Source organism: Fusarium oxysporum, chromosome VI (assembly GCF_013085055.1).
Source record: "Fusarium oxysporum Fo47 chromosome VI, complete sequence".
NCBI lineage: Eukaryota > Fungi > Ascomycota > Sordariomycetes > Hypocreales > Nectriaceae > Fusarium > Fusarium oxysporum.
Window position 1 is genome coordinate 1,929,249 of NC_072845.1, and position 23,805 is coordinate 1,953,053.

The 23,805-nt window shown below is 50.1% G+C and overlaps 9 protein-coding genes across 9 annotated transcripts; 6 read left to right on the top strand and 3 right to left on the bottom strand.

Moving 5' to 3' along the window:
* Positions 1–340: 340 nt before the first annotated feature.
* On the top strand, positions 341–2,989 carry FOBCDRAFT_294694 (glycoside hydrolase superfamily; the record flags this gene model as incomplete). The annotated part of the gene is made up of 3 exons (XM_059611852.1): positions 341–400; positions 451–898; positions 951–2,989. 3 exons carry the CDS (start codon positions 341–343, stop codon positions 2,987–2,989), a joined length of 2,547 nt encoding a protein of 848 aa, XP_059467367.1.
* A 1,068-nt stretch (positions 2,990–4,057) lies between these two features.
* FOBCDRAFT_225819 (Oxysterol-binding protein-domain-containing protein) lies at positions 4,058–8,725 on the top strand. The gene is made up of 3 exons (XM_059609698.1): positions 4,058–4,451; positions 4,734–7,302; positions 7,353–8,725. Exons 1-3 carry the CDS (start codon positions 4,432–4,434, stop codon positions 8,565–8,567), a joined length of 3,804 nt encoding a protein of 1,267 aa, XP_059467368.1. The 5' UTR covers positions 4,058–4,431; the 3' UTR covers positions 8,568–8,725.
* A 193-nt stretch (positions 8,726–8,918) lies between these two features.
* FOBCDRAFT_225821 (thioesterase-like superfamily-domain-containing protein) lies at positions 8,919–10,658 on the top strand. The gene is made up of 3 exons (XM_059609699.1): positions 8,919–9,178; positions 9,351–10,244; positions 10,298–10,658. Exons 1-3 carry the CDS (start codon positions 9,062–9,064, stop codon positions 10,346–10,348), a joined length of 1,062 nt encoding a protein of 353 aa, XP_059467369.1. The 5' UTR covers positions 8,919–9,061; the 3' UTR covers positions 10,349–10,658.
* Positions 10,659–10,664: 6 nt separating this feature from the next.
* On the top strand, positions 10,665–12,060 carry FOBCDRAFT_225824 (uncharacterized protein). The gene is made up of 2 exons (XM_059609700.1): positions 10,665–11,601; positions 11,677–12,060. Exons 1-2 carry the CDS (start codon positions 11,030–11,032, stop codon positions 12,002–12,004), a joined length of 900 nt encoding a protein of 299 aa, XP_059467370.1. The 5' UTR covers positions 10,665–11,029; the 3' UTR covers positions 12,005–12,060.
* Positions 12,061–12,581: 521 nt separating this feature from the next.
* On the top strand, positions 12,582–14,309 carry FOBCDRAFT_41254 (aspartic peptidase domain-containing protein). The gene is made up of 4 exons (XM_031186658.3): positions 12,582–12,969; positions 13,017–13,306; positions 13,356–14,052; positions 14,112–14,309. The coding sequence occupies exons 1-4, from the start codon at positions 12,663–12,665 to the stop codon at positions 14,213–14,215; spliced, it is 1,398 nt and encodes a 465-aa protein (XP_031037793.3). The 5' UTR covers positions 12,582–12,662; the 3' UTR covers positions 14,216–14,309.
* FOBCDRAFT_41252 (uncharacterized protein) lies at positions 14,106–17,464 on the bottom strand. Its single transcript, XM_031186656.3, has 5 exons — positions 16,733–17,464; positions 16,450–16,525; positions 16,181–16,395; positions 16,073–16,133; positions 14,106–16,020 (listed from the first exon to the last, which is right to left on the bottom strand). Exons 1-5 carry the CDS (start codon positions 17,228–17,230, stop codon positions 14,462–14,464), a joined length of 2,409 nt encoding a protein of 802 aa, XP_031037791.2. The 5' UTR covers positions 17,231–17,464; the 3' UTR covers positions 14,106–14,461.
* A 131-nt stretch (positions 17,465–17,595) lies between these two features.
* Positions 17,596–18,429, top strand: FOBCDRAFT_225830 (Molybdopterin biosynthesis MoaE). The gene is made up of 2 exons (XM_031186655.3): positions 17,596–17,957; positions 18,015–18,429. Exons 1-2 carry the CDS (start codon positions 17,813–17,815, stop codon positions 18,362–18,364), a joined length of 495 nt encoding a protein of 164 aa, XP_031037790.1. The 5' UTR covers positions 17,596–17,812; the 3' UTR covers positions 18,365–18,429.
* Positions 18,430–18,442: 13 nt separating this feature from the next.
* On the bottom strand, positions 18,443–19,473 carry FOBCDRAFT_261916 (uncharacterized protein). The gene is made up of 3 exons (XM_031186654.3): positions 18,921–19,473; positions 18,732–18,868; positions 18,443–18,678 (listed from the first exon to the last, which is right to left on the bottom strand). Exons 1-3 carry the CDS (start codon positions 19,115–19,117, stop codon positions 18,590–18,592), a joined length of 423 nt encoding a protein of 140 aa, XP_031037789.1. The 5' UTR covers positions 19,118–19,473; the 3' UTR covers positions 18,443–18,589.
* A 198-nt stretch (positions 19,474–19,671) lies between these two features.
* On the bottom strand, positions 19,672–22,871 carry FOBCDRAFT_225832 (ferric reductase like transmembrane component-domain-containing protein). Its single transcript, XM_031186653.3, has one exon. It carries the CDS (start codon positions 22,533–22,535, stop codon positions 19,935–19,937), a length of 2,601 nt encoding a protein of 866 aa, XP_031037788.2. The 5' UTR covers positions 22,536–22,871; the 3' UTR covers positions 19,672–19,934.
* Positions 22,872–23,805: the final 934 nt, after the last annotated feature.

A 23,805-nucleotide genomic window follows, 5' to 3' on the forward strand; every position in this document is an offset into this window, starting at 1 on the left:
GCGAGAAGACTTCTTACTATGTCCTAGATAGGCAAACACCGGTTCAAATGGCTGGAAACCAACAGCTGAGATGGCTTTGGCCGTGATGAGATGCGTCTAGGGCAGAAATTTCCGAGTGGTAGTTCCCTTCATAATAGATGGCTTTCCCTCTCTTCCCCGATGTTCCTCTCTGTCTTTCCCATCAGCTCTGTTGGCAGTAAATTCGAGACGGCTCGGTCCCAGGCCTCATTGCAAACTTTGGTTTGCGTCCTTTCTTTGATAATCGTATCATCACACATTCTTTAACGGCCTCGGCCACCTTGCAGTCTTTTACAGCCTTTCAGTCACCCCTCTAGTGGCAATGTCTTCTATCTCTCTTCCGGGTGGTTCTGGTCTCTCCCTGGGACTCAATGGATATTGGGTTTGTTTAACTTACAATCTTGGAAATAACCAACTGACCAACTTCTGTAGGGCCAACTTGGATCCGATTCACTCAAGTCCTACTGTGACTCCGCCCCAGAGTACGTTACTCTGTCTTTTGTGAACCAGGCTCCCGAACATACAGAGTCAGGCTATCCTGGTACCAACTTTGCCGGACACTGTGCGGCTGGTGTCTTCAGTAACAAACACGGAGTTGCCTCATCACTCCTCAGTGAATGCCACACTATCAAGGAGGGCATTCCATACTGCCAGGAGCGCGGAGTCAAGGTTCTTCTGAGCATCGGTGGAGTCTACAACGAAGCTGGAAGCAACTACAAGGTGACCACTGATGACAAGGGCGTTGATTTTGCCGACTTTCTGTACAAGGCATTCGGTCCTTATGATCAAAGCTGGGATGGTCCTCGTCCTTTCGACAGTGACGATGGTACAACCCGTCCTGCTATCGATGGTTTCGACTTTGACATCGAGCATGACCTCCGTACGTGATGACCTACATCTTCAAGACCTAAGCACCAGCTAACAACCATCAGCCAACGGCCCTTATATCGCTATGATCAACGAGCTTCGCCGATTGAACAGCGATGTTATAATTACCGGCGCACCCCAGTGCCCTACCAGCGACCAATACTTCTACATGAAAGACATGATCAACCAGGCCAAGTTCGACGCCCTCTTCATCCAGTTCTACAACAACCCTGGCTGTGATGCTATCCCCGACCCCTCCGTTTCATGGGATAGATTCAATTACGATGACTGGGAGGGCATTGTTGAAGACAGTGAATGTAGTCAGAACGCCAAGCTCTATGTTGGTCTTCCTGCTAGCGAGGCTGCTGCCCCAGGCGGAGGTTATCTTGAGCCGGAAGCCATGAAGGATCTCGTCTGTGCTCTCAAGGACAAGACTCACTTTGCTGGTATCTCTCTCTGGGACCTGACTCGTGGTGCTGGAAACAATATTGACGGCAAGAACTATAATGAGCATGTCATGGATGCCCTGAAGTATGGTTGTGACCCTGTTCCTGTTACAACCACCACTGCCTTGACAACTACCTCTGAGGCTACTTCTACTGCCGAATCTACTACAGCAGCTGACACAACTACTGCCGATGTCTCTACTACAACTGGTGTAACGACCACTTCTGATGCTTCTTCAACTGGCGCTTCTTCCACGGAAACTGCCACAACTAGTGGGTCGACAACAGCTGATACTACCACAGCCTCTGGTGTTTCTTCCACTGAGGATTCTACAGCCAGTTCTGCTACCTCCGCAGCTACTGATGTCACATCAACACAGGCTACCTCTGTTACATCTGATGCTTCTTCAGCAACCGAGACAACCGATAGTTCTGCCACAAATGTTTCTGGTTCTGTCACTGACACTACCGCTTCTGAAACATCTGCAACAGCCACTGATTCTTCAGCTGACGCTACTGAGACCTCCGCAACTGGCAGTGTCTTGAGTACCGGTACTTCATCTGCCACAGCCGATGTCACAGCTACTAGTGACTCTTCTGCCACCACTGACGATGCCGCTACCTCGACCACTGATGCCACTCTCGAGAGTAACACAATCACCGGAACTGCCAAGACAACGGATTCTGCCCAGGAAACTGAGTCTGCCACTGCCGAGACTACTTTCAGCACCTTCAAGGGCTGGAACACCACCTACGATGCTCCCTCTTATACTCAGAAGTATGGCAACCCCACGACCCTTATCCCCTCTGGCACTGCAACTGTTACTAAGGGATCGCCTGTTTACACCAAGTACCCTGACAACACTTATGCTGTCAGCATGACCACCAGCACTGTCTGCACAACCCGAGTCCACACTGCGGTGGATGGTTACGTGGTCACCGAGACCATCCCTCTGTACACCACAGTCTGCCCCGTTACTGGTAAGGCCAAGCCTACCAACTACGCTGTGCCCTCTCAGTACGAGACCAAGACTGTCTACACCACAAGTATCCATACCGTCACCAAGTGTCCTCCTGAAGTCGTTGACTGCCCCTATGGATCTGTTACCACTGAGACCATCCCTGTCTACACTACGGTCTGCCCTGTGACAGAGAAGAGCAAGCCTGCTCCCACTGATGCCCCCTACAACCATGAAATCAAAACTCTCTACACAAGCCAGGTCAACACCATCAGCCACTGTGCTCCTGGTACTCCCAACTGTGTCGTCGGCGCCGTCACCACGGAGATTGCTTCATGGACCACAGTTACTGTGCCTGCGCAGCAGACTCAGCCCATCAAGATCTACAAGCCTGTGCCTGAGATGCCCGAGATCGCCACTAAGGAGGCTCACTACAACGGAACAGTCTACACCAGTGTTTTCGTTCCTCCTGTTACGCTCAAGACAGCCGCTAAGCCCGGAGTTTTTGAACAGGCTAAGCCCACGCATCAGCAGTCCTCCGGCGCTGCCGCACCCACCGGTGGCTACACATCGGTACCGGTGTCGGCCCCAACCTATGCTCCGGCCCCGATCACTCCCGCTACTGCCGGAGCCTCTTCTCTCGTTGTTGGCTTGACCGCAGCGGCCGGTATTGTGCTCTTTCAGTTGCTTGCGCTGTAGCGAGAGATTCACTCCTTAGACTTTCTTTGATCGCTCCTCTTTCTTCTCTTGTCCCCAAGGTCAAGATTCCTTTAATTATACCTTCTTAATGTAGAGGTCAATAGCCTTTACAGTTTCATGCCATCCTATTTATGTTAATGTGTATAGAACGAATACATATATATGCTACGGTTAGAACTCAATGATATTTGATGCAAGGAGCCCTTGATTATTTCATGACCTGAAACGTCACACATGGCTCATACTTTGTACCTGATGAACTGTTCACAAGCACAATATTTCAACGTTGTTTGCTGATCAATCGAATCTGCTCTGTAGTATAGCCTATTGGCCTTTTGGTGATAATTTTTATCTGATGAGCGCTTCAGTGTCGAAATAGGGATTTTTAAATGCAGAATGATACGTCAGCGGCTGCCGCTATATCTCAATCTGTGCTGGATCGTTGGGTGTGCCTCATGGCTGCATCAAACACGTTCAAGGCAAGGTAAGTATAAATAATGCCTTACTGCTATAGCGATAAAACAACAAGAATTGTTCAGTTTCACGTGCCTGTGATTATTGAATGGCAAGGCTTCTGAGCAGTGTTAATCATTTGAAGTTACCTTGGCGACGTCGAACTCAAAAGCTTGCTTGTTAGCGGTTTATTATTCCTGGTCGCGGGCGGATTGACTCTCAAGGCTCGAGCCTCCTCGGAGCTAACAAAGGAACCCGGTTGTTGTCACGGTAAAGCTTGATTGATTGATTGGTTCGGGGGGAAGACGTCATTGGACGGATATGAGGAGAAGCTTCTATTAGAGGCACCTCATACAGAGTGACAGCCCGAGTGAGGTGAGGTAGCAACGGTATGAAATCTCCGAATGGTGACGAATGCTCAGCTGTGCCAGGTTAAGCGATGCATGGCATATGTTACATTGGAGATTACAGGGACCTCAGTTCAACTTATCAGGTTGTTTTGGTAGAATCTGAAGGTTGTCATGATGGTGGCAGTGCCCCCTATCGCCTGTCCAAGAAGCTTTCTCCACCTGGCGTGAAGCTCCAAAAAGGCCCCTCCATGACCAGTTACAGCGCTGTTGCTAAGGTATCCTTCCTCTGGGCTGTACCTTTGTACAGTAGCAACCCAACATTTTTGGCTGATCAGCTCTGTCGTGACGAATTCATCCCATCAACCGCATCATCTAAATCCGGCCGCTTTTGTTTTCCTTGCAACTTGGCGACCAAGTTTTTCCCTTTTCCCCTCACCAACATCAACACCAAAGCTCAGCATTCACAACTGCTTGGCATTGACCAGCACGACCCCTGTACACGATACCTACTACAGCGCACTTCCTTGTTGCAAATCCAGTGTCTGGCCCCTATTTTCTCTTGTTCCCCGCCTCGACTCGATATACATACAGTAACTTTGGGGGGGGGGGAGCTCGATCTATTGGTAGACGTTGGCCAAGATGTCTGACGCCGGTGACGGGTGAGTCCAAGTGATAGTGATAATTACTGTTGTTACTGGGCTATTACAGCACCAAGAGAGTTACTGCATTGTCAGATTGGCTCGCAATTACCGCTGCATATGCATACCGGATGCAGTAGATGCGATGGAGTCGCAACTGGGCCACATCACACATGCTTCGCTTCGTACTTAAACTTAGCTTCCCCTCTACTGCTCTGGCCCTGGGCTGTTCTGCTTGACCAACCCCCCAGCATCAAAAGTCGTTCCACCTACTGACCGCTGTTTATCTTTTTTTATCTTCAGCACCCACAAGCGGTCCAAATCCGCCGCCGCTCTCTCTCTTTTGCGGCGCAACAATACTCGCGACGAAGAGTCCGGTTCCGAAGACGGGAGGCTTCGGAGAACTCCCTCATCCTCAAACCCAATCAACCCCATGGCGCACCAGCAGACCCCACGAAGCCACGGGGCCAAGCAGTCCATCTCCTCGACTGGCCTCTCGCCTACAGCTTCTCAATCAAAGTCCCAGCAATTCCCCTCATCGCCCTCTGCCGAGAAAAGCACTGCAAGCCTCGAGCAGTCCGTTCGAAAGTTCAGGTTCGTCGAGGCCCTCCGAAGCGGCGACACCTCATCCATTTCCCGTGCCATTCGCGAGACAGCTGAGAATGCCCCCCGGGCGAGCATCTCATCAGTAGGCGCTTCTGCCACAAGCGCTCTCGACGATACCACAATCCTTCACCTAGCGATCCAGTGTGCCGAATTTCCTGTCATTGAATACGTTCTGTCTGAGGGACAGGGATCGATCGATGTGAATGCCCGCGACAAGGATGGCAACACCCCGCTTCACCTGGCTGCAATCCAGGGCCGCACCACAGTCGTGAAGCTTCTCCTCGAGCAAAAGGACATCAACGATGCTATTGCCAACGCCCAAGGCAAACTGCCACTCGACGTCGCACGAAACCCCGAAATCTTCCAGCTGCTGCAGCTCTCACGATCGCTTTTCGCCGAGGCCAAGGTCAAGCAAGTCCAAGAACTGATTGCGCGGGGCAATTATGGCGCACTTGCTGGTGTTCTCGAGGAGCACCGAGTCAAGACCGTTCTCGACATCAACAGCCCCGAATTCGCATCCGAACCATTTACAGTCCAGACTGGAGGCACTTTGCTTCACGAAGCTGCAAGAAAGAAAAACACCAACCTCATCCAGGTCCTGCTTCTGCATGGTGCCGACCCCTTCCGTCGCGATCGGAAGGGCAAGCTGCCTCAGTCCGTCACAAACGACGATGCTACAAAGGCCATCCTCAAAAAATCTCCAGCAGCTGTGGCTGCCCAGCGTGGAATCCAGGAGAAAGCTGTGCTGGGGCAGGCCGCTTCACAGGGTACGGCAGGTTCTGCATCCAGTGATCCTCTAGCCGGCCGAGAGGCTCGTGAGATGAAGGGCTATCTCAAGAAATGGACCAACTACAGGAAGGGCTACCAACTGCGATGGTTCGTGCTTGAGGACGGCGTTCTCAGCTACTACAAGCACCAAGACGATGCAGGCTCCGCATGCCGTGGTGCCATAAACATGCGTATCGCGAAACTCCATATGAGTCCTGATGAAAAGACGAAATTCGAAATTCATGGCAAATCCTCTGTCAAATATACCCTTAAAGCGAACCATGAGGTTGAGGCCAAGCGATGGTTCTGGGCTCTCAATAACTCGATCCAGTGGTCCAAGGACCAGGCTAAGGAGGAAGAGAAGCGGGCAGCTCGAGGCGCGGAGCTCTTGAGGCAGGCTAAAGCTGACCCAAGTACACTTTCTCTCCAGGACTCTCACAGCGAGAACACCAGCGTCACAGATCTACGCAGGAATAGCTCTCAACTTCCAAGCAGATCTCTGTCCAAGATATCTTCTGTTGACCAAAGACCAAACCATGCTAGCCCTGGTACAACTGGTAGCTTTGAGGAAGATGAATTTGTTGATGTTGAGACTGATGCAGGCACCTCACGGGCACCCAGGAATGGAGCGCCAACGCATAACGATATGGATGACGACGACGATTATGGCGACGATATGAGTATTCATGAAGAACCCACAGCTACTAAGGATGCACTCAACATTACTGCTCAATCAGCTAAGCTCCAGCTCGAAACAATGTCTCACGTTCACCAAGCCCTTCTCAACGAGCTAAACCAGAACCCGAACACACCTCTCTCTGACAACAGCGTGACGCAGGCTCTGGGAACATACGATGCCGCCATTCGAAGCTTATCAACTCTGGTGGCCGACTTACTGCGCATTTCCAAGGACCGTGACGCCTACTGGCAATACCGCCTTGACCGCGAGGCTAATATGAGACGTATGTGGGAGGAAAGCATGGCGCAAGTGGCCCGTGAGCAAGAGGTTCTGGAGGCTCGCGTTGGAGAGGCAGAGAAGAGACGCAAGGCCACAAAGAGGGCTCTAAGAGAGGTGATCGAAAGTGGGATACCCGTCGGTGTAGAAGAGGCCATGCCCCGTATCGAGGACACAATTGCCGAGAAGGAATTGAGCGACGACAGAGAGAAGGAGGATGAAGAAGGAAAGTTCGAAGATGCGGCCACCAAACTGTCGCCAGTGCCGCCTAAATCGCCCACGATGAAGAGCGTCCGAAGGAAACCCACAATCATCGTGGATTTGTCCGAGAGTGAATCCGAAGAAGAGGACGAGTTCTTCGACGCTGTGGATGCTGGCCAGGTTGAGGTATCTGAACTGCCCGCGGAGGAGGTCAAGCCAAAGTCTCAGGATATTGTCGTTTCTGGTGGTCTAGATATCAGCTCCTCTTTCAAGGGCTACGAGAATGGCATTCGAACGAGGCTCAAGATGGACGCCGATGACCGTCCTAAGATTTCTCTTTGGGTACGTTTATTACACATACGTGGCATACGAACAATACTAATATGGAGTAGGGTATTCTGAAGTCGATGATTGGCAAGGATATGACCAAGATGACTCTGCCTGTTTCTTTCAACGAGCCAACTTCACTCCTCTACCGTGCTGGAGAGGATATGGAGTATGCCGATTTGCTTGACCTGGCTGCTGACAGAGCCGACTCGATCGAACGACTTATCTACGTGGCTGCTTTTGCTGCTAGTGAGTACGCTTCAACTATCGGTCGTGTGGCCAAGCCTTTCAACCCCCTGTTGGGAGAGACCTTTGAGTATGTGCGGCCCGACAAGAACTACCGCTTCTTTATCGAGCAAGTCAGTCATCACCCTCCAGTCGGCGCTGCGTACGCAGAGTCACCCAAGTGGTCTTATTGGGGTGAATCGGCTGTGAAGTCGAAGTTCTATGGTAAATCCTTCGACATCAACCCGCTGGGTACATGGTTCCTCAAGCTTCGGCCCACCGCTGGAGGAAAGGAGGAGCTTTACACATGGAAGAAGGTTACCTCGTCTGTCATTGGTATCATCACCGGAAACCCAACCGTCGACAACTATGGTGTCATGGAGATCAAGAACTGGACAACGGGCGAGGTGGCTCACGTTGAGTTCAAACCACGTGGCTGGAAGGCATCGAGCGCATATCAAGTATCTGGAAAGGTTACTGATGCAACTGGAAAGGTTCGCGTCAGTCTTGGTGGTCGCTGGAACTCCAAGCTGTACGCTCGCCTAACCCCAGGCTACGAAGCAGCCGTGGATGAACCTAAGGAGAGTGGCGGTGACATGGCCCACGGTGGTCTTACAGACCCCAACCGTGCGTATCTCATCTGGAAGGCCAACGAGCGACCAACTGGCATTCCTTTCAACTTGACGCCATTCGTCTTGACTTTCAACCATATCGATGACAAGCTCCGACCATGGCTTCCACCTACTGACTCTCGCCTTCGACCTGATCAGCGGGCTATGGAGGATGGAGAGTACGATTTTGCTGCTGATGAGAAGAATCGTCTGGAGAATGCTCAACGAGCGCGCCGGCGTCTCCGAGAAGAGCGTGGCGAGGAGTTTGTGCCAGCGTGGTTCCGAAAGGCGCGCTGCGAGATCACAGGAGAGGAGTATTGGCAATTCACTGGCAAGTACTGGGAGCGACGCGAGAAGGCCGGTCCAAACGGTGATCCCCAAGTTGCGTGGGAGGGGTTGGAACCAATCTATGAAGACCATGTGGATGAGGATACGATTCGGTGATGTATTTATTGATCATTAAAGTCGTTAATTATACAAAAAGAGAGAGGGTTAAGATGTGAGAAACGCAGCTACTACGATGGAAGGGAAGTTGTTTAGATATAGCAGGTAGAGTTCTGGAAGCTTATAGTACAAGTTGCAAACGCATCTCGCTATTGAAATTAGCATTGATTGAGCTAAATAGGTACCGTTATAATTCCCGGAACGGAGAATAACTGTGCTCAGCCGGTCTCTGAGTGGCCGATAACGAGGTAGATTCGGCCCCACGGCCGGCAGAGACTCCGAACCTCGGTAAAAAATCATAACCTTAAACTCATCAGGGGCAGGTTACGTAGGGAGCTCGTAGTGAGGCAGCACATGAAAGCTCGGCCTCTAAATACATCATCTTTCTCCTTAAAAGATAGTGTCTATACTATTTACTATTCCTGAGTATCCACAACTTCTTTCCAGCATCATCAACAGTAGCACAGTGCATTCAATTGGAGCGGAATAGCAAAATGACAGTCATTGAGGATAACGTTAGACCGACTCTACTACGACCGCCAGAGCACGATGAGAGCAAGTCTCTGATTGAGAATGTATTGGACGTCACAGAGATCAAGGTTCTGGGCCCTGTAAGTTGTGCCTCTTTCTCATCACTCAGTTACGTCAAGGATACGGATATATCAATGAATGATATGTGATACTACCTCATGCAGTCTGACGCGTGGAGTACACCTATATCCCTGCTTCTATCTCATTGTATGGTATCAATACAAATAATTAGCGTTGCCTGACTGCTCACAGGATATCTTTACAAACACGCAACCTCAATGGCATCCTCCTGGTGCTCGTGGTATCTATGGAGGTGCTGTCATCGCGCAATGTCTTGCTGCCGCGCAAAAGACAGTTCCAGAGACGTTCCTAGTCCACTCATGCCACTGCTACTTCCTCCTCGCGGGCAACTCTGAGATACCCATTCTCTACCATGTTGAGCGTGTACGCGACGGACGCTCGTACTCGACACGCACGGTCCAAGCGCGGCAAAAGGGCGCGTGCATCTTTACCACCACCATCAGTTTCGTGCGTGAGACACCTCCTGAGAAGAAGCGACGGGAGGTCAGCCATGCGGCAAGCCTGCCAAAGGATGTGAGCCCACCGGCAGATGACTGGGATGGTGAGCCAGAGTGGGCAAGGACTGGACCGTTTCAGAGCCACAGAATTGAAGTATTGGGCGCCCAGGACCCAAACTGCAAGCCACAGGACCGCAAGAGCAGACAGTGGATGCGCTCGCGACAAAAGATCTCAGCTGGAGGTGGCCACCAAGCACATCTCAACGCCTTGGCCTACATGTCAGACAGCTACTTCATCGGCACAGTCTCCCGCCTCCACGGACTCTGGCGCTTCCCATTCTCGCCAGAAGAGGTACCCTCGCTGGATGAGAAGACCCAAGAGCAGGTCAAGAGCCTGTGCGAATTTGAGGGCATGGGCAGTAGCGTGGAGGACTGGAAGGGGCGGGCACAGGTGGGAATGCTCGTGAGTCTGGATCACAGCATCTACTTCCACGAGCCAATGGCAGTCAAGGCGGATGAGTGGATGTTTACGGAGATGGAGAGTCCGTGGGCGGGAGATGGCAGGGGTGTTGTTACACAGAAGATATTTGGTAAGGATGGGGCGTTGCTGGCGACGTGTTTCCAAGAGGTGAGTCTTGTCTGTGATCTGGTTGATATGAGCGTTGTGCTAACCATGTTCAGGGCGTCGTTCGACTCAAGCAAGATGGTGGAGAGAAGGGTGCGAAGCTGTGATCTGTCTTTGAGCCATGAGCCGTGTTTGTTCGTTTCATTTGTTGACTGATACCATACATAATAATTACTACCTTTGACAACTACGTCACACTTGAACCCTTTTGATGGCTTTCTCATTCACTTTTCAGGCACTGAACAGTTGGTTAATATGTTGTTCATCGTTCACCTACTTTGCCCTTCAAGCATGGACTGTTCATTGGCTATGTTCAGAGTATGTGTACACTTGTTCTATGGTCAAAGCGTTATTCAACATATCATGTATGGGAAATTTCCTCAGACTCATTGGCTACAGTATTGTGATAGCTCCCAGCACTGCCCGTGACTCTGTGCATTCAATCAAGTGCATACCCTTCGGCAACATGCGTCAATGATGCCCTTACGTTGTCTCTTGTCACTTGGAGAACAAGCATAGTCCGAATACGGTTTATGACTGCTATTGCCTCGAAGATTTCGGTATAAATATGTGACCTCTGCTCTATCCAGACTTTTCTTTTTCCCTCATTATTCTCAACTTTCGATTACAATCACCAACTTACTGTTCCAAACATCCAAATCAAAATCTTTGATCTTGATACCTACTATGCAAACACACCAACACACCAACACACATACAACCATTCGAGGCAAGCCTTGATTCCTTTTCCTTCTTTTTCAACTTTCCCTACAGATTATACTAACAAGATGTGTCAAGACCGCTATCTTCTCTCCGCTCCTTGTGGCCACTCCAAGCACGAGGAGACATGGATATGCAAGCGGGCCAAGTCCTTCAGCGGTATTCTCAAGAAGCTCATCCTCCGGAAGAAGTGCGAGCCAGTCAGTGTCATCGCAATCGTCATTGACTGGTGTCCAGCTTGCAAGGTGGCCTTCGAGAGAATCGTCGACACTATCGGAGCCCACCCTGTGACATACAACAACTTCTGGGACCCGAGGCTGATGGACCGGTATTGGTCCATCAAGTCTGGAAACCAGAGAGTCCGAGAAGTTGATCCAAAGGAGATAGGCTCCGTCGCTTTCAAAAGCTACGACAGGATCCCGTACCACAAGGTCAGGACGGGGCCTAACACAGCTAAGAGAAAGGAGGACAGCTGGGAGTTACGCGCTCTACAGGCCGAAGTGCGCCGACTGAAGCCTGTCTGCGTGTGGATAGAAGACTATGAACACGAACCCGTCGAGACACTGGAGGATCAATTGAACCTTTGCAAAGTCTCCTTGGTTGAAACGAAGAAAAAGGCGTACAACCACGGACTCGTCCAGTAAGTCCTTCCATCCATAACTTATGTCACTTCGTTTGTCACCATGAACTGCAACTAATTAATATACTGGTTAAGATCTGAATCATTCCAATATAATGCACACTCTGTGGGGAGAAGCTTAGACTTCTCTCTAGCAAGAACTCACACGCAAAGTCACACACAAAGTACCAATGCCCCAGGAAATTGTGCTACAAGAGAGCCAATAATGGAAGACATGTCTGTGCCTGTTTTGCACATCAGCCGCTTCATCTTGGCCACAATCAAACCACCGACAAGACAGAACAACAACAACAAGAGAGACACAACACATCACAGCACAAAAACGACAAAACTCAAACCTACAGTGATAAACATGATTCTTCAGCCATTGCTCTGTCTCTTGCTTTCTGTGACATCAATTTAATGTCTCTCGATCCTATTATTACAGTGAAGACGAATCGAATCATATGTTCTTAATCATCTTCAAGGGCTCATGAAACATGATCCTTCAGGCTTCAAGTGACTCGTAAGTTCCAAAACTGTTCAGCAATCCATAAAAGGATGGAACATTCCCGCCCGACTTGAATGGCATCCAATGTAGCGTGGCATCAAATCCTTGAAGGGCCGCTAAAACTGCCAAACCCCGGAACTTCCCCAGGGGCCGCCTAGGGCTCCAGTCGTTGGATTGGATCTCCACAAGGCAGACTCGGGCGTTTTAGTGGCGTAGGCACTGCCTACTTCCCTTAACCGCTTGGGCAAGTCTTGGCACTCTCCAGCTCATCAAAGGACAAAAGTTCAGCTCCTCCTCGAAATTGTAATTAATAGTCTTCTTCTTCTTCCTTTTTAAACTACCGACGCTAAATAAATACCTTGGAATTAAGCTTATTCCTTGGTCATTGTTTCATAAATTCAATTCTTTTCTCTACTAATATTTTTCATCGTAAAAAAGTCTATATTTTTTTCGTTTATTCTTTCTTGTTATACCTACTCCCCTGAGTTGTTCCAGGTCGACGCGTGCTAGAGTTTCATCGGCACGCCAGTTCTCAACTCTATTCAGCAGCCTCCCAATTGACTTTAGCACAATGCGAACCTTTACGTTTCTGACGTCTCTCGCCATTGGAGTTTCTGCTGGCACTGTCTCTGCTCCAATCGTAAAGCAAAGATTCCATCATGAATCGTCTCTTCACAAACGCGACACTCTCAGTCTCGCTGCTCTGAATAATATCACAGGGGGTGGATATTACGCTGAGTTTCAAGTCGGTACCCCAGGTCAAAACATCAGCTTTCAGCTTGACACTGGAAGCAGTGATACTTGGCTCAACTCAGATGAGACCGATCTCTGCAATAGTAGAGCCAAGCAAGAGGCTATTGGCCCTTGTATGACTACATGTAAGTTATTCTCCCATCTCAGCCAACAAGACTCTAACCTTTTGTAGTTAAACCTGACAAGAGTCGTACCTATGAATTGGTCGACCGTGATGGATTCGACATCACCTATCTTGATACGCGCTCCATTAGTGGTGATTACTTCAACGATACTGTCACCATCGATGGAAAAAGCATCAAGCAGCAGAGACTAGGTCTCGCTTCGGAATCTGTTCGTCCAACGGGCCTGATGGGCTTGGGCTTCTCTGCAAATGTCGTCGCAAACGGGACATACCCAACCATTGTCGAGAATATGGTGTCTCAGGGCCTGATCGACCGAGCTGCCTTCAGTCTCTGGCTGGTAAGTCAACAAGAAACAACAATTAACCCCTGACTAATCAAACCGGTAGAACGACCTCAGTGCCGAGCAAGGAACTATCCTCTTCGGCGGTCTCGACACTAAAAAGTTCGTCGGCAAGCTTGCAACTCTGCCCTTGTTGCCTGACCCTTCTACTCTCAACCTCACTCACTTCACCGTCGCCTTTGAAGGCTTCGAGGTCAAGACACCAAAGGGCCAGGAGATCAAGGTAGACAGTCTCAATAAAGACACCACCGCCATTCTCGACTCTGGTGCCACCGTCTGCCTCTTGCCCGAAGCTCAAGTAGAGCCCATCTACAAGGCCTTCAACGTCCTGAGCGTGGAGGATGTCGCCATCCCCTTTGTAGACTGCGCCTATGGCAAAGACAAGGGTAAGGGCGTTAGCTTTGACTTCAAGTTTGACGGAAAGACAATCTCTGTTCCCATGAGCGAGATGGTCATCAATGCCTTCCCCGACAAGCAGGAGATCTTTGACGATCCTCAAGTCTCTTCCTACTTCAATGATTGGGACAGCGTTTGTATGTTTGGAATCAGCCCTGTCAGTCAGTATGGTCTCACTGGGGGCGTCACGCTTCTTGGAGACACATTCCTGCGTTCTGCCTACGTTGTTTATGACTTGGCAAATGAACAGCTGGGCATCGCTGAGGCGAACCACAATACCGACGAGTCAAACATCGTTGAACTCAAGGAGAAGGACACCAAATTCCCGGATGTCGCTGGTGTTGAAGGTAAGCAATTTACTGCATTCGTTTCATTGTTGATCAGCTGTCATCTAACTCATTTATAGGCACCTCCAGTTCTGAAGAGGACGACAATGCTGCCGGTCATGTGTCTCCTGCTTCCATGGTGACACTCATCGTGGCTGCGGGTATTGCATTGACTCTCCTGTAAGCATGAGAATAGACTGGCAATGGAAGTTGAAAGCCAGCGTCGGACGCTAGAAGTGAGTTCGCGCATATACATAGAATTAAAGACACTGGTTTCTTGAAGTGCTATATTTAAAAATGATACCCATTAATTGTAGATGTGCGGCTGTTGTTGGCATGTCGAGTTTCGTCCTCAGTTCCACAGCAAATTCTGAACGCCTTTTAACATCTATATCCCAACCTACAATTACATGACCTTTATGTCAACATCTCAGCCCATCTTGTTGTACCGCTCCCGTGCCCTGTCCTGCACCGTGTTCACATATTCAGCATAACTGTTCTTTGTCTTGCGCTCAGCCAATTGCGCTGCGTCGCCAAGATTGCCACCCTCTGCGCCCAATCCAACGCCCTCCTGGTAAGCATTTGTCTCGATGACCTCGGTACGCCCATCTCCGTTGGCTCCAAGACCTGCACCGGTTGACCATCCCATCTTGGCCAGCATACCTGCTCCCTTGGACTGGACGGGCTTCGGAGCGGGCGCAGCCTCTTCTGCCTTTGGACCCGGCTTGGGTTTACCTTGTGGTGCGGTTGTTGGCTTAATGGGCTGGTTGAAGGCAGCTCGCCTCTCTTTAGCACGATCGCGGTATTGTGATGTCGCAGCTGCCGAGTCGGGGTTCTCTTGGGCCTGTTTCTGAAGTCTCTTGTCGCGTGCTGCTAATCTAGGCAATGCCGCTTTGACCTGTTCCTCGTTTTCCATCGCGTTCTTGTGGTTCCGAGATTTTTCATGAATGTTAACTTCATCCACGGATTTGTACTTGCGCATGCAAATCAGGCACATCAGTCGATCACGATCGACATAAGAGACTGGTGCATCCCCAGAGACTGAGGTTGCCTGTGTCGTACTGCTGGGAGTACCCGCCTCATCTGGTGAGCCCTGCTTGCTGGGAGCCGCATGCTCTGGAGGACCAAGTTTCTGTGTCCCTGAAAGTGAGATCTTAACAGCACTCTGGGGTTTCGATGAGTCTCCTCCTGAACCTGACAGGTTGATGCGAAGTGGGGTTCGATTCACATCGCTGAACTCAGCCTTGTCCTGTCGTGCCGGTCTAGCATCTTTCTCGACGCGAAGCTCATCCCTCTTGCGCTGCCACATGGCCATTTGGCCCGCCATCATTGGCACAGACTTCTTCGTAGAAGAAGCAGCGAGACTTCCCTCTGCTTTGCGCTTCTTTGACTTCTTATCGTTGCCATCTTCCTCGGTTGTTTTTGAGGCACCCTCACCTCCAGGAGGCTGTTCATTAACAACCTGCGGGCTCGGATACACATGGTAGTCTCGGTAGCGAACACGAAGGTTGGGATTGAACAAGGGTGTGAACGACAGGTGCTCGATTTCCGGTGTAACCTCGCGTTGTTCAGGCAAGAAAACTCCCATATGAGTGCTAGATACTGTCACTGGGCATGCTGCGACAGTAAATGATCGAGATTTGTGAAATTTTGTCATCGCGGCCGATGCGTCTTCCACCGTCCAGAACTCAGCAAACCCATATTTGAAGGACTCGTTCGTGTGCGCGTCACGCATAAGGAAGACTCGATGAAGGGAACCAGGGCGAGCGCCGTAACCTGTCGTGTCACCTGTCGGGGCTGTGGACTTCAGTTTGGGTGCTCCATTAGACGTATCCTTGGTTTGGTTGGGCTTCACAAGCTCTAGTCGCTTCATGTCTTCGGCTAGCATGTCTTCAGTCACAAACGACGCCAAGGGGTAAACAACAAGGATTTGTGCGGGTACATCCGAAGCATCTGCCATGCCTGTGAGGCTCATTTGCCAGGATGGGGCTAGAACTTCAACATTAGCTTCCATTGTTGCTAAAATGTTCGGTCAACTTACCAGCCTGTGGACCGCCACAAATCTTGCATTTGGTTCGGGTAGAATAGTTGGAAAAGTCGCACTATCTCGTTAGTGGTTGTGTAGCTGAAGCTATGGGAGCAAACCTACAGTAGGACAGATCCAGTCACCACTGGGAACTCCCCGAGCATCAGCTTCGTCGCGTGCATCTCGATTCCGAGCGTAATGGATGTACGCATCGAATCTCCCTTCTGGGACGTCATCAGTGGAATGCGTCATCTCAACAAGAAGCTTTGGATAATGTTCTCTCATAAAAGCAACAGCATGGTCAACTTCGTGGAACTGCACAAACGCTCTGCGATTTCCTGTTCGTGCGTGTCAGCAACAAGAACGTGAAATACCAAGCACATCTTACTGACCCTTGGAAGCGGAAACGCGCACGTCAATCGAGGGGAACTCGGCGGCAACTGAGTTGCTCAGGATACTGTCGCGCAGCTATAGGCGGGGGAATTAGTCTTGAGAACTGGCACCGACTGGTTTCAAGGGATATGTTGCGCCGCTGGTGCCGTTTAATTGAGGACAAATGCATAGGACAACGGCAGCCTTTTGTCCGTCCTCCAGGGCAGTGAGGCTCGAATTCATAAGCCCAGAAGCCCGCATTTGGTTCTTGTAACAATTTGCTTAGACCGATAGGGTACCAACCTCGTTCGACGATATACTGAAAGGCAGGCCTTCAAGAATGACGGTGTCGCTAGGCTTGCCAGCATCTCGCGTTGGGCTGCCAGAGCGACCGCGGTTATGATAGCTTACAGACGGAGACTGTGATCGCGGACCATCGCCGTCGCGGTACCGTCCTCTGCCACTCCGCTTGTCGTCCTCATGGCGTCGTTGCCCTTGATCGTTGCTGTTGTCTACGTAACCATCATCATACATGCCTCGGTAGTCATGTTCGTCGCGAGAGTTGTAGCGCGCTTCTCGAGATGCGCCGCCTCTTCTTGAGTATCCATCATCGTGACGGCCAGACCGGTTGTCGTAATCGTAGTCGTGGTCCCTTTCGTCATCCCGGTATCGAGAATTTCTCTCTTGAGGATCGTCGCGGAAAGCTTGCTTGGGCGGAGACCTGGAATGATCTCGCCGTCCCGTGGGGAAGTTAGCTATGAGGCTCAAATCATCCATGAAGGTCCTTCTCGAGTTTCCCATCTCTGCCTGAGGCTCGGGTTATGTGTTTACCCTGCCGCGATCGGTAGCCGGCATCTCGGTCTTGAAATTCGTCGCTCATGTTTATCTTCCTTTGCTCCCTCGAGCGATCGGGGGATCGCATTTGGTGGTCGTCGCGCACAGCAGCTTCGGCTAACGCGGTATCCTTTGTCAAGTCAAGGCGATGTCTGATTTAGAAGTGGTTTAATGTGAAAAGGGGGGGAAAGGAAGAGTTTATGAAAATTGTATGAACGAGAGTCAAAAAGTCAAGGCGGCAGGGAGGAACAAGATGTCGAAGTGGGGCTTAGTCATCGCGATGTGATGCGCTCATGTGAGCGCCATCACCAGCGAATAACTTGGGCAGGCATCATAGCTGGAGAAAATGATTAAGTACAGAAATCAGATAGAACAAACTAATTACTACTATACCTAGTAATTTCTATCGGGCCTTCCCCAACCATGAGGGTCTCAAACAGTATGGCTTGACGTCTGGCCCTTATACAAACCAAGCCCACTCTTGACAGAACAACTCCGAGATAAACTCATTCTTATCTCATCTCTCCTCCAGCATTTGCTTAACTAAAAATGGCAACTCAAGAAAAGGTTCAAGATCTTTGGGAACTATCAGAACAAGACTGCTATGTCGCTCTGACTCACGATCATCTCAATGCCCAGGCCATCATGGACCGGGTGCGCAGCCCCTCAGCTGGCGCAATCGTGCTATTTGCGGGTAATAAACTCTTATCTCTCACAAGTCTTTTTTCACAGTGAAACTGACCAAGCCCAGGCACTACCCGCGATAACTTCGCAGGAAAGCCAGTGAAGGAGCTACAATATACAGCTTATCACCCCAGAGCTCTCAAATCCATGATGGCTATTGCAAAGGACGTTCGCGATAAGCATGGTCTCCGCGGGGTAGCCATGATCCATCGCCTCGGACCTGTACCTATCGCAGAAGAGAGCATCTTAATCGCCGTCTCATCTCCTCATCGACAAGCGGCGTGGCGAGCTGGTGAAGAGGCATTGGAAGAGTGTAAATCCAAAGTTGAGGTTTGGAAACGTGAGGAGTTTGAAGGTGAGGAGGGGATATGGAGAGCAAACCGAGACGGAGCTATCGGACAGCGTGAAGAAAGCTGATGCCATTTTATGCAAATTGGAAATAAACGCAATCTTTAGACAATTCATCTTATTGAAATCATCAACATTCAGACGCTACTATTCTGTCTGGTATGATGGATCGCCTTGCCTCTAAACCACCAACGCCACCATGGTCTGGGCGTCCCACAATCGCCAAACCTAATTCCAATAATACACAGAAACATATTTTAGCCTTTAGAAACATCACGACTCTATCTTTGGTGTTTACTTCTGGTAGACAGGCGGAGGTTCTCGTATGAGCTCAAGGGGACATCGGGGAGGGTATTTGATGCCGCGGGCTCCACCATACATCACTATCGCTTGTGTAAGTGCTAGCGGACGGCCTGAGACGGGAATTTATACATACTGATGTGTCCGTTGTAAGCCTCGGTAAATGTGACATCGATGTTGAGGCCTTGAATATCGATGTCTTCTGTGAATGCCGTAGGATAGACGATGATACCGTATTCAGCATGGAGGACTCTCCAAAACGAAAGAGGAAGTCTGAGTCCAGTTAGTTCAATGCCCATGTATGTGGCAGGTAGCGAATGCGTACTTGTACTGATTGTGTTTAATGCAAGCGTGTACAAACAAGCACACGGTCTCGAGAACCAAGTGCCCATCATTGATAGCATCATCCAGTTCATCAGCTGCGAGGTCATGCACCCGTTGAAGACGCTCCTTGGAGCATTTCATGGCAATTTTCCACCCCTTGGCGATTTTGTCGAGGTCTGTAACTGGCCACGCCTCCATTTTTACTGATTTTTTACCTTCAGCTGGGGATTTTGAGATAGCAAATGGTAAGGTGGTGTAAGTGGTTTTTGTTGTGGGAGTTGCACTATCCTCCGCCTACCAAGAGCTTGTGGTAAGTATTTGAAGGGTTGAAAAATGATAAGTAATTGTGAATGAGAATGTTTTGAGTATTGAAAAGTTGAAGATATTTAGTTGTGAGGACCTCTTTGACTCAAATATCCAGTTCCTACCTATTCTTTTCAGGTTCTTCTCACATAATAAGTCAGGAACCATCAAGGTGTCTCCTCCTGCCTCCACGCCATACGCCATCATGGTCATACCTACCTTACCTTAATCACTACCTTACCAAGACAGCCTCCAAGGTCCTCATACCTTATTCCACCTTCTCGATTTAAGTTAAAGCCATTCTCCAATCACGATCCTTGAATGTGTGTGCCTCTTGATTAAGCGTGGGTTTCATCATGACTTTGCATGAGGGGGAGGGGCAATCTCGTGAACCCTTCTGGCCACTTCCTCATATTGTCATGTCATCATGCCATGCCAACTCCGATCACGGGGTCTCCACTGGCTTTGTAATTAATAGATAGGTACTATATAGTAGATAGTAGGTAGATAGTAGATAGGGTATCGATATTATATAGCTCAGGCTCACTTGCCTACTCATACAGCTAAGGCACCTCCAAAGGTAGGTTGGTATATATATACTAGGTCATCAAAAAATCAGATCGCTCATGGTATCTCTTCGCTCCGTCTCCGTCAACCCAACACAGTCCATAGTATTACAGGCCTCTAAACACATCCACACAATGCTCCATTCTTACAAAGCGTAATTTTCGGTATGTAGGAAGATCTCTTCAAGCTCATCATCTCCCCAGATCTCCGCCTGGAGTCGGGCAACCGTATTGGCAACACCAACTCTCATAGAGGGTGGGCCACATACGAAAACTGCCGTGCGTCGACCAAGGATGCCTCGTCCATCAGCACCTCCTGTCGCCCATTCCTTCAGCATATAGCCCAGGTCAGGACGGCCATACTCAACGCTCCATCCTCCATCGATCTGATGAGGCACAGGGAACGCGAAGCGCATCAGACTCTTTTGAAACTCGGTTGGGGTTTGGGGGAAGCCGAAGTCAAAGCCAGATGGGGGACCAAAAGTTGATGTTGGTCGCGGTCTTCCGGCCTCAGGGTTAGCTGTCCTCAGGTGAGCAAGCTCAGGAGCCCGAACTGGGAATGCTTCTTCTTCCGTAGGGAACGACTCTGGAAGTCTTCGAGGAGACCTTGGCGCGTAGTTAAACTGAGGTGGATTATCTTGCTTCATGGGTCTGAAATGGAACTCTGGGTCGTTTTTAATAGGTTCATCGCTGTCACCAAGAGGAATTTTCTTGTCCTCAGGATAACCGTGACCCTCAAGTCTCCTCAGAGCCTCATCTTGGTTGGTAGGAGGTGGTCCCGGAGGAGGAGGAGGGATTGAGTGAGGTTGCAGGTACTTCTGCTGAGGGAGGGCTGTGATACGGTCCTCGTCCTCGGCCCGGAGCTCCCTTTCACGCTCGGGGTCACCCTGAGCCTCGGATTGGATCAGGGCAGAGTTTCTCTTAGAAGCGATGCCTGCAACAAAACCATCGAGCTTGTCATGGAACATATGACTCAAAGCTCGGGGTCCATTGGGGCCACCAGGGCCAACCTGATTGAAGGGTCCTGGTCCTTCCATGCCTGGTCTCGCTCTCACAGCCGATGTTACAAAGAACTTGCAAGTGACGCTCTCGGGGGGGGCGGCCTCGCGACAAATTCGCAGCTCCTCTCTGAACCAATCCATAGCTTCAAGTCGCTTCAGAGCCCAGACGACAACAACCTTTTTGGTGATAGCCTTGCCATCTCTCATTCTCTTGATGAGGTTGAGAAGCTGTGACACAAGTGCGGTGATACCACTGCCGCCGGCAATCAGGATGCAGGTATCGAAGGCAGCTAGATCGCGGCGCATACCGCCATAGGGGCCATCAAGGAACGCGCGGTAGGTATGGAATGGTCCTTTCTCAATGGCAGTATCAAGCACCTTGCGTGTAAATCCACCATAGGGTCTGAATACCAGAGTACAGTCGCGGTATTGTTCGCCGTACTCTGATGGGAAGTCATCGCTGCATAGCGACGAAACGGTGAAAGGATGGTTCTCAAAGATGGAGATACCAGGCATACGAAGATAAACGTATTGGCCAGGCTTCCATTTCATCTGCGTTGGGATTGTAACTTTGATGGCGTTCTCTGCCATAAGAGTAATAGCGGCCTCGTCTCCAACCATGAAAGACATACGCCAAGGCTTGAGCCAGTTAAGCTTGAACAGCCTTATGAAGTAACAGAATGCCCAGATACCTATTGTTGCATAAAGGTAGGCCCACGACATGAGGAAGTTCTTAGTGTGCCAGAAAAGGAGACCAACGTAGACGATTCCCACGGGTACGTGGAGAACCACAAAGATCTCATAGGCTGTCCTCCTAATAAAGGGCAGTGATGCGACACATAGCCAGATAAGGGGTACAAGACAGGCGATGCCAGTACCATAAATGATGCCACTGCCACCGGGAAACAAGCGTTGAAACACCTTCATTCCACCGTCATCCCATACAGGCTGAATATAAAAGGGAATGGCGTGGACGAGGGATAGGAACAGACAGAGGTAGCCTGCCCATCGGTGGAAAACATTAAGCCGCTCGGGGCCAATGCCAATGATAGCAGTAAGGATATTTGCCTTCATGCTGGTTGCGATGATCCATGGTGTCAAAGCAATCGCAATCATGCCGGATCGAATCGCCAGGGGAGGTGATCCGAACTGAATGCTCTGCCAGTATAGAGGCTGTTGCAGGAAGCAATAAAGGACGACAAAGGCGAGAGTAATGAAGACAGTAGTAAGAACTGCCAGTGAGGAGAAGGTGATTCGGCGTTTTCCGATCACCAAGTCCGGGATAGGACGATAAAAAATCCATCGAAATAGAGCCAAGGTATCGTTGATAATATTAACAGAGGAAAAGTGTGCTTTCGGTCGGAAGTTCTTCTCGCCCATCATGTCATGACCTTCCGGGAAGAAATGCTGGCTCTGGGCACTGCGCATCCCGGACATGGCTTCTACCTCAGCATTGTAGAGGTTTTGGTAGTGCTCCTCGACCTCCTGTTTGTAGATAGCTTGTCGAATCTTGTCCTGCCAGAAGTGCCAGACACGCATAATGAGAACAGTGCTCATCAAGGCGAGGGCGAAATAGGACCATCCTCGACCGTATTTACCAGACTTCTCCCATGGGTCTATTGTATGCGCCTGGACTAAGCCAGGTGGGCTTGTCGGTGTTAGGGGAATGGAAATACGCTTGATGAGGCCGGAGAAGGTCCTTGTGGCCTCCTCCATAGTCTCGCGCATATATGAGTTGGGAGCCATTTCGACCAGCGTTAAAGCTCAGTAAATTTTAGTGTTATTTGGCGACAGAGCGCGGAACAGGCTTTTTAATTCGACATCAACGGCGATTTCGTATATCGTTATGCGTGTATTTCAAGTAAGACGAGACCAAGGGCATAAGACGGCAACTTGGCTGACTGGTCTATCGAACCCTCAATGAATGGCGATCTGGTGAAATGCGCACAGGTGAAACAGTCAATCGGCTCGAATCGAAGAATTCCAGACTCTCCGATTAGAGGTACAGAGGCAATAACACAGATGATAAACGAAAGGATGCGAACGCCTTGAACTTAGGGTATTGGGAAGCAGGGTCTTAAGACGGGGAGCTACAGTGGAGTCTAAATGGGCATGCGGCCGAATATATGGCCTCAGGCGATCGGATCCTCACCGTCGAGCGGAGAATGGCAGAGCTGCAGAGGTAAGGCTCAGCAACATTTCGCAGCTGGTGGGTGGCTCTTGTGACACGGCGGCGGCAAGCATGTCACTACTGTGCAGGCAGACAGGGATAGGAAGAGGTGTAATTCAAGATTGACATGCGGGAAGAGTCTGTGCAGAAAACGAGTCAACACAAGGACCAGCGGCTGACGGAGCTCTGATATTGGCCAGCTCATGAAATGCCGTCTCCCCATGAGTGGATCATTCGGCTGTCACACAGCCGCGAGCTGGCGTGGTTGAGAGAAACAGACGCAGGCGGAGTGATGAAGGTGGGTGACATGCAGAATTAAGAGAAAGGTCAATCCATAATGAGAGAAACACGATGGCGGGATGTGGATGTTTTCCGGTTGAGGGACCGGGATGCAGGCTCTAGGTCTGCATGTTGGCCGGGGATCATCATCAACGATGGCTGGGGCATGCCATGCTGTTTCTGTGCTTGAAACTTTGTAAAGAAAAGTTGTTTCTTAGACAAATGCTTTATTGCGTCTGTCCCAAAACTGCTGTGATAATGTGATGAACGCTATGATAGCTTCACAATAAAATGAGACCTAGCGCTTGTTGTACGGGACGAGAAATTAGCATTGTGATAATATAGCTGCCGAATGTTTAAGCTCTCAACGGCTGTTGGCTCATCCACAACCACGGGAAAGATGAGCGTCTGAATAAGGCTCAGGATTGGGTCCTGGAAACTCCCGACACATCTGGCCAAGATGTTCCTGGCACTCGAGCCGTGATCCAAGCACTTGCTTGAGCCATCTGCGTTAGTCTATCCCCCCTCCAAGGACGGGTAATTGCTCTTAGAGGCCGCTGATGGATT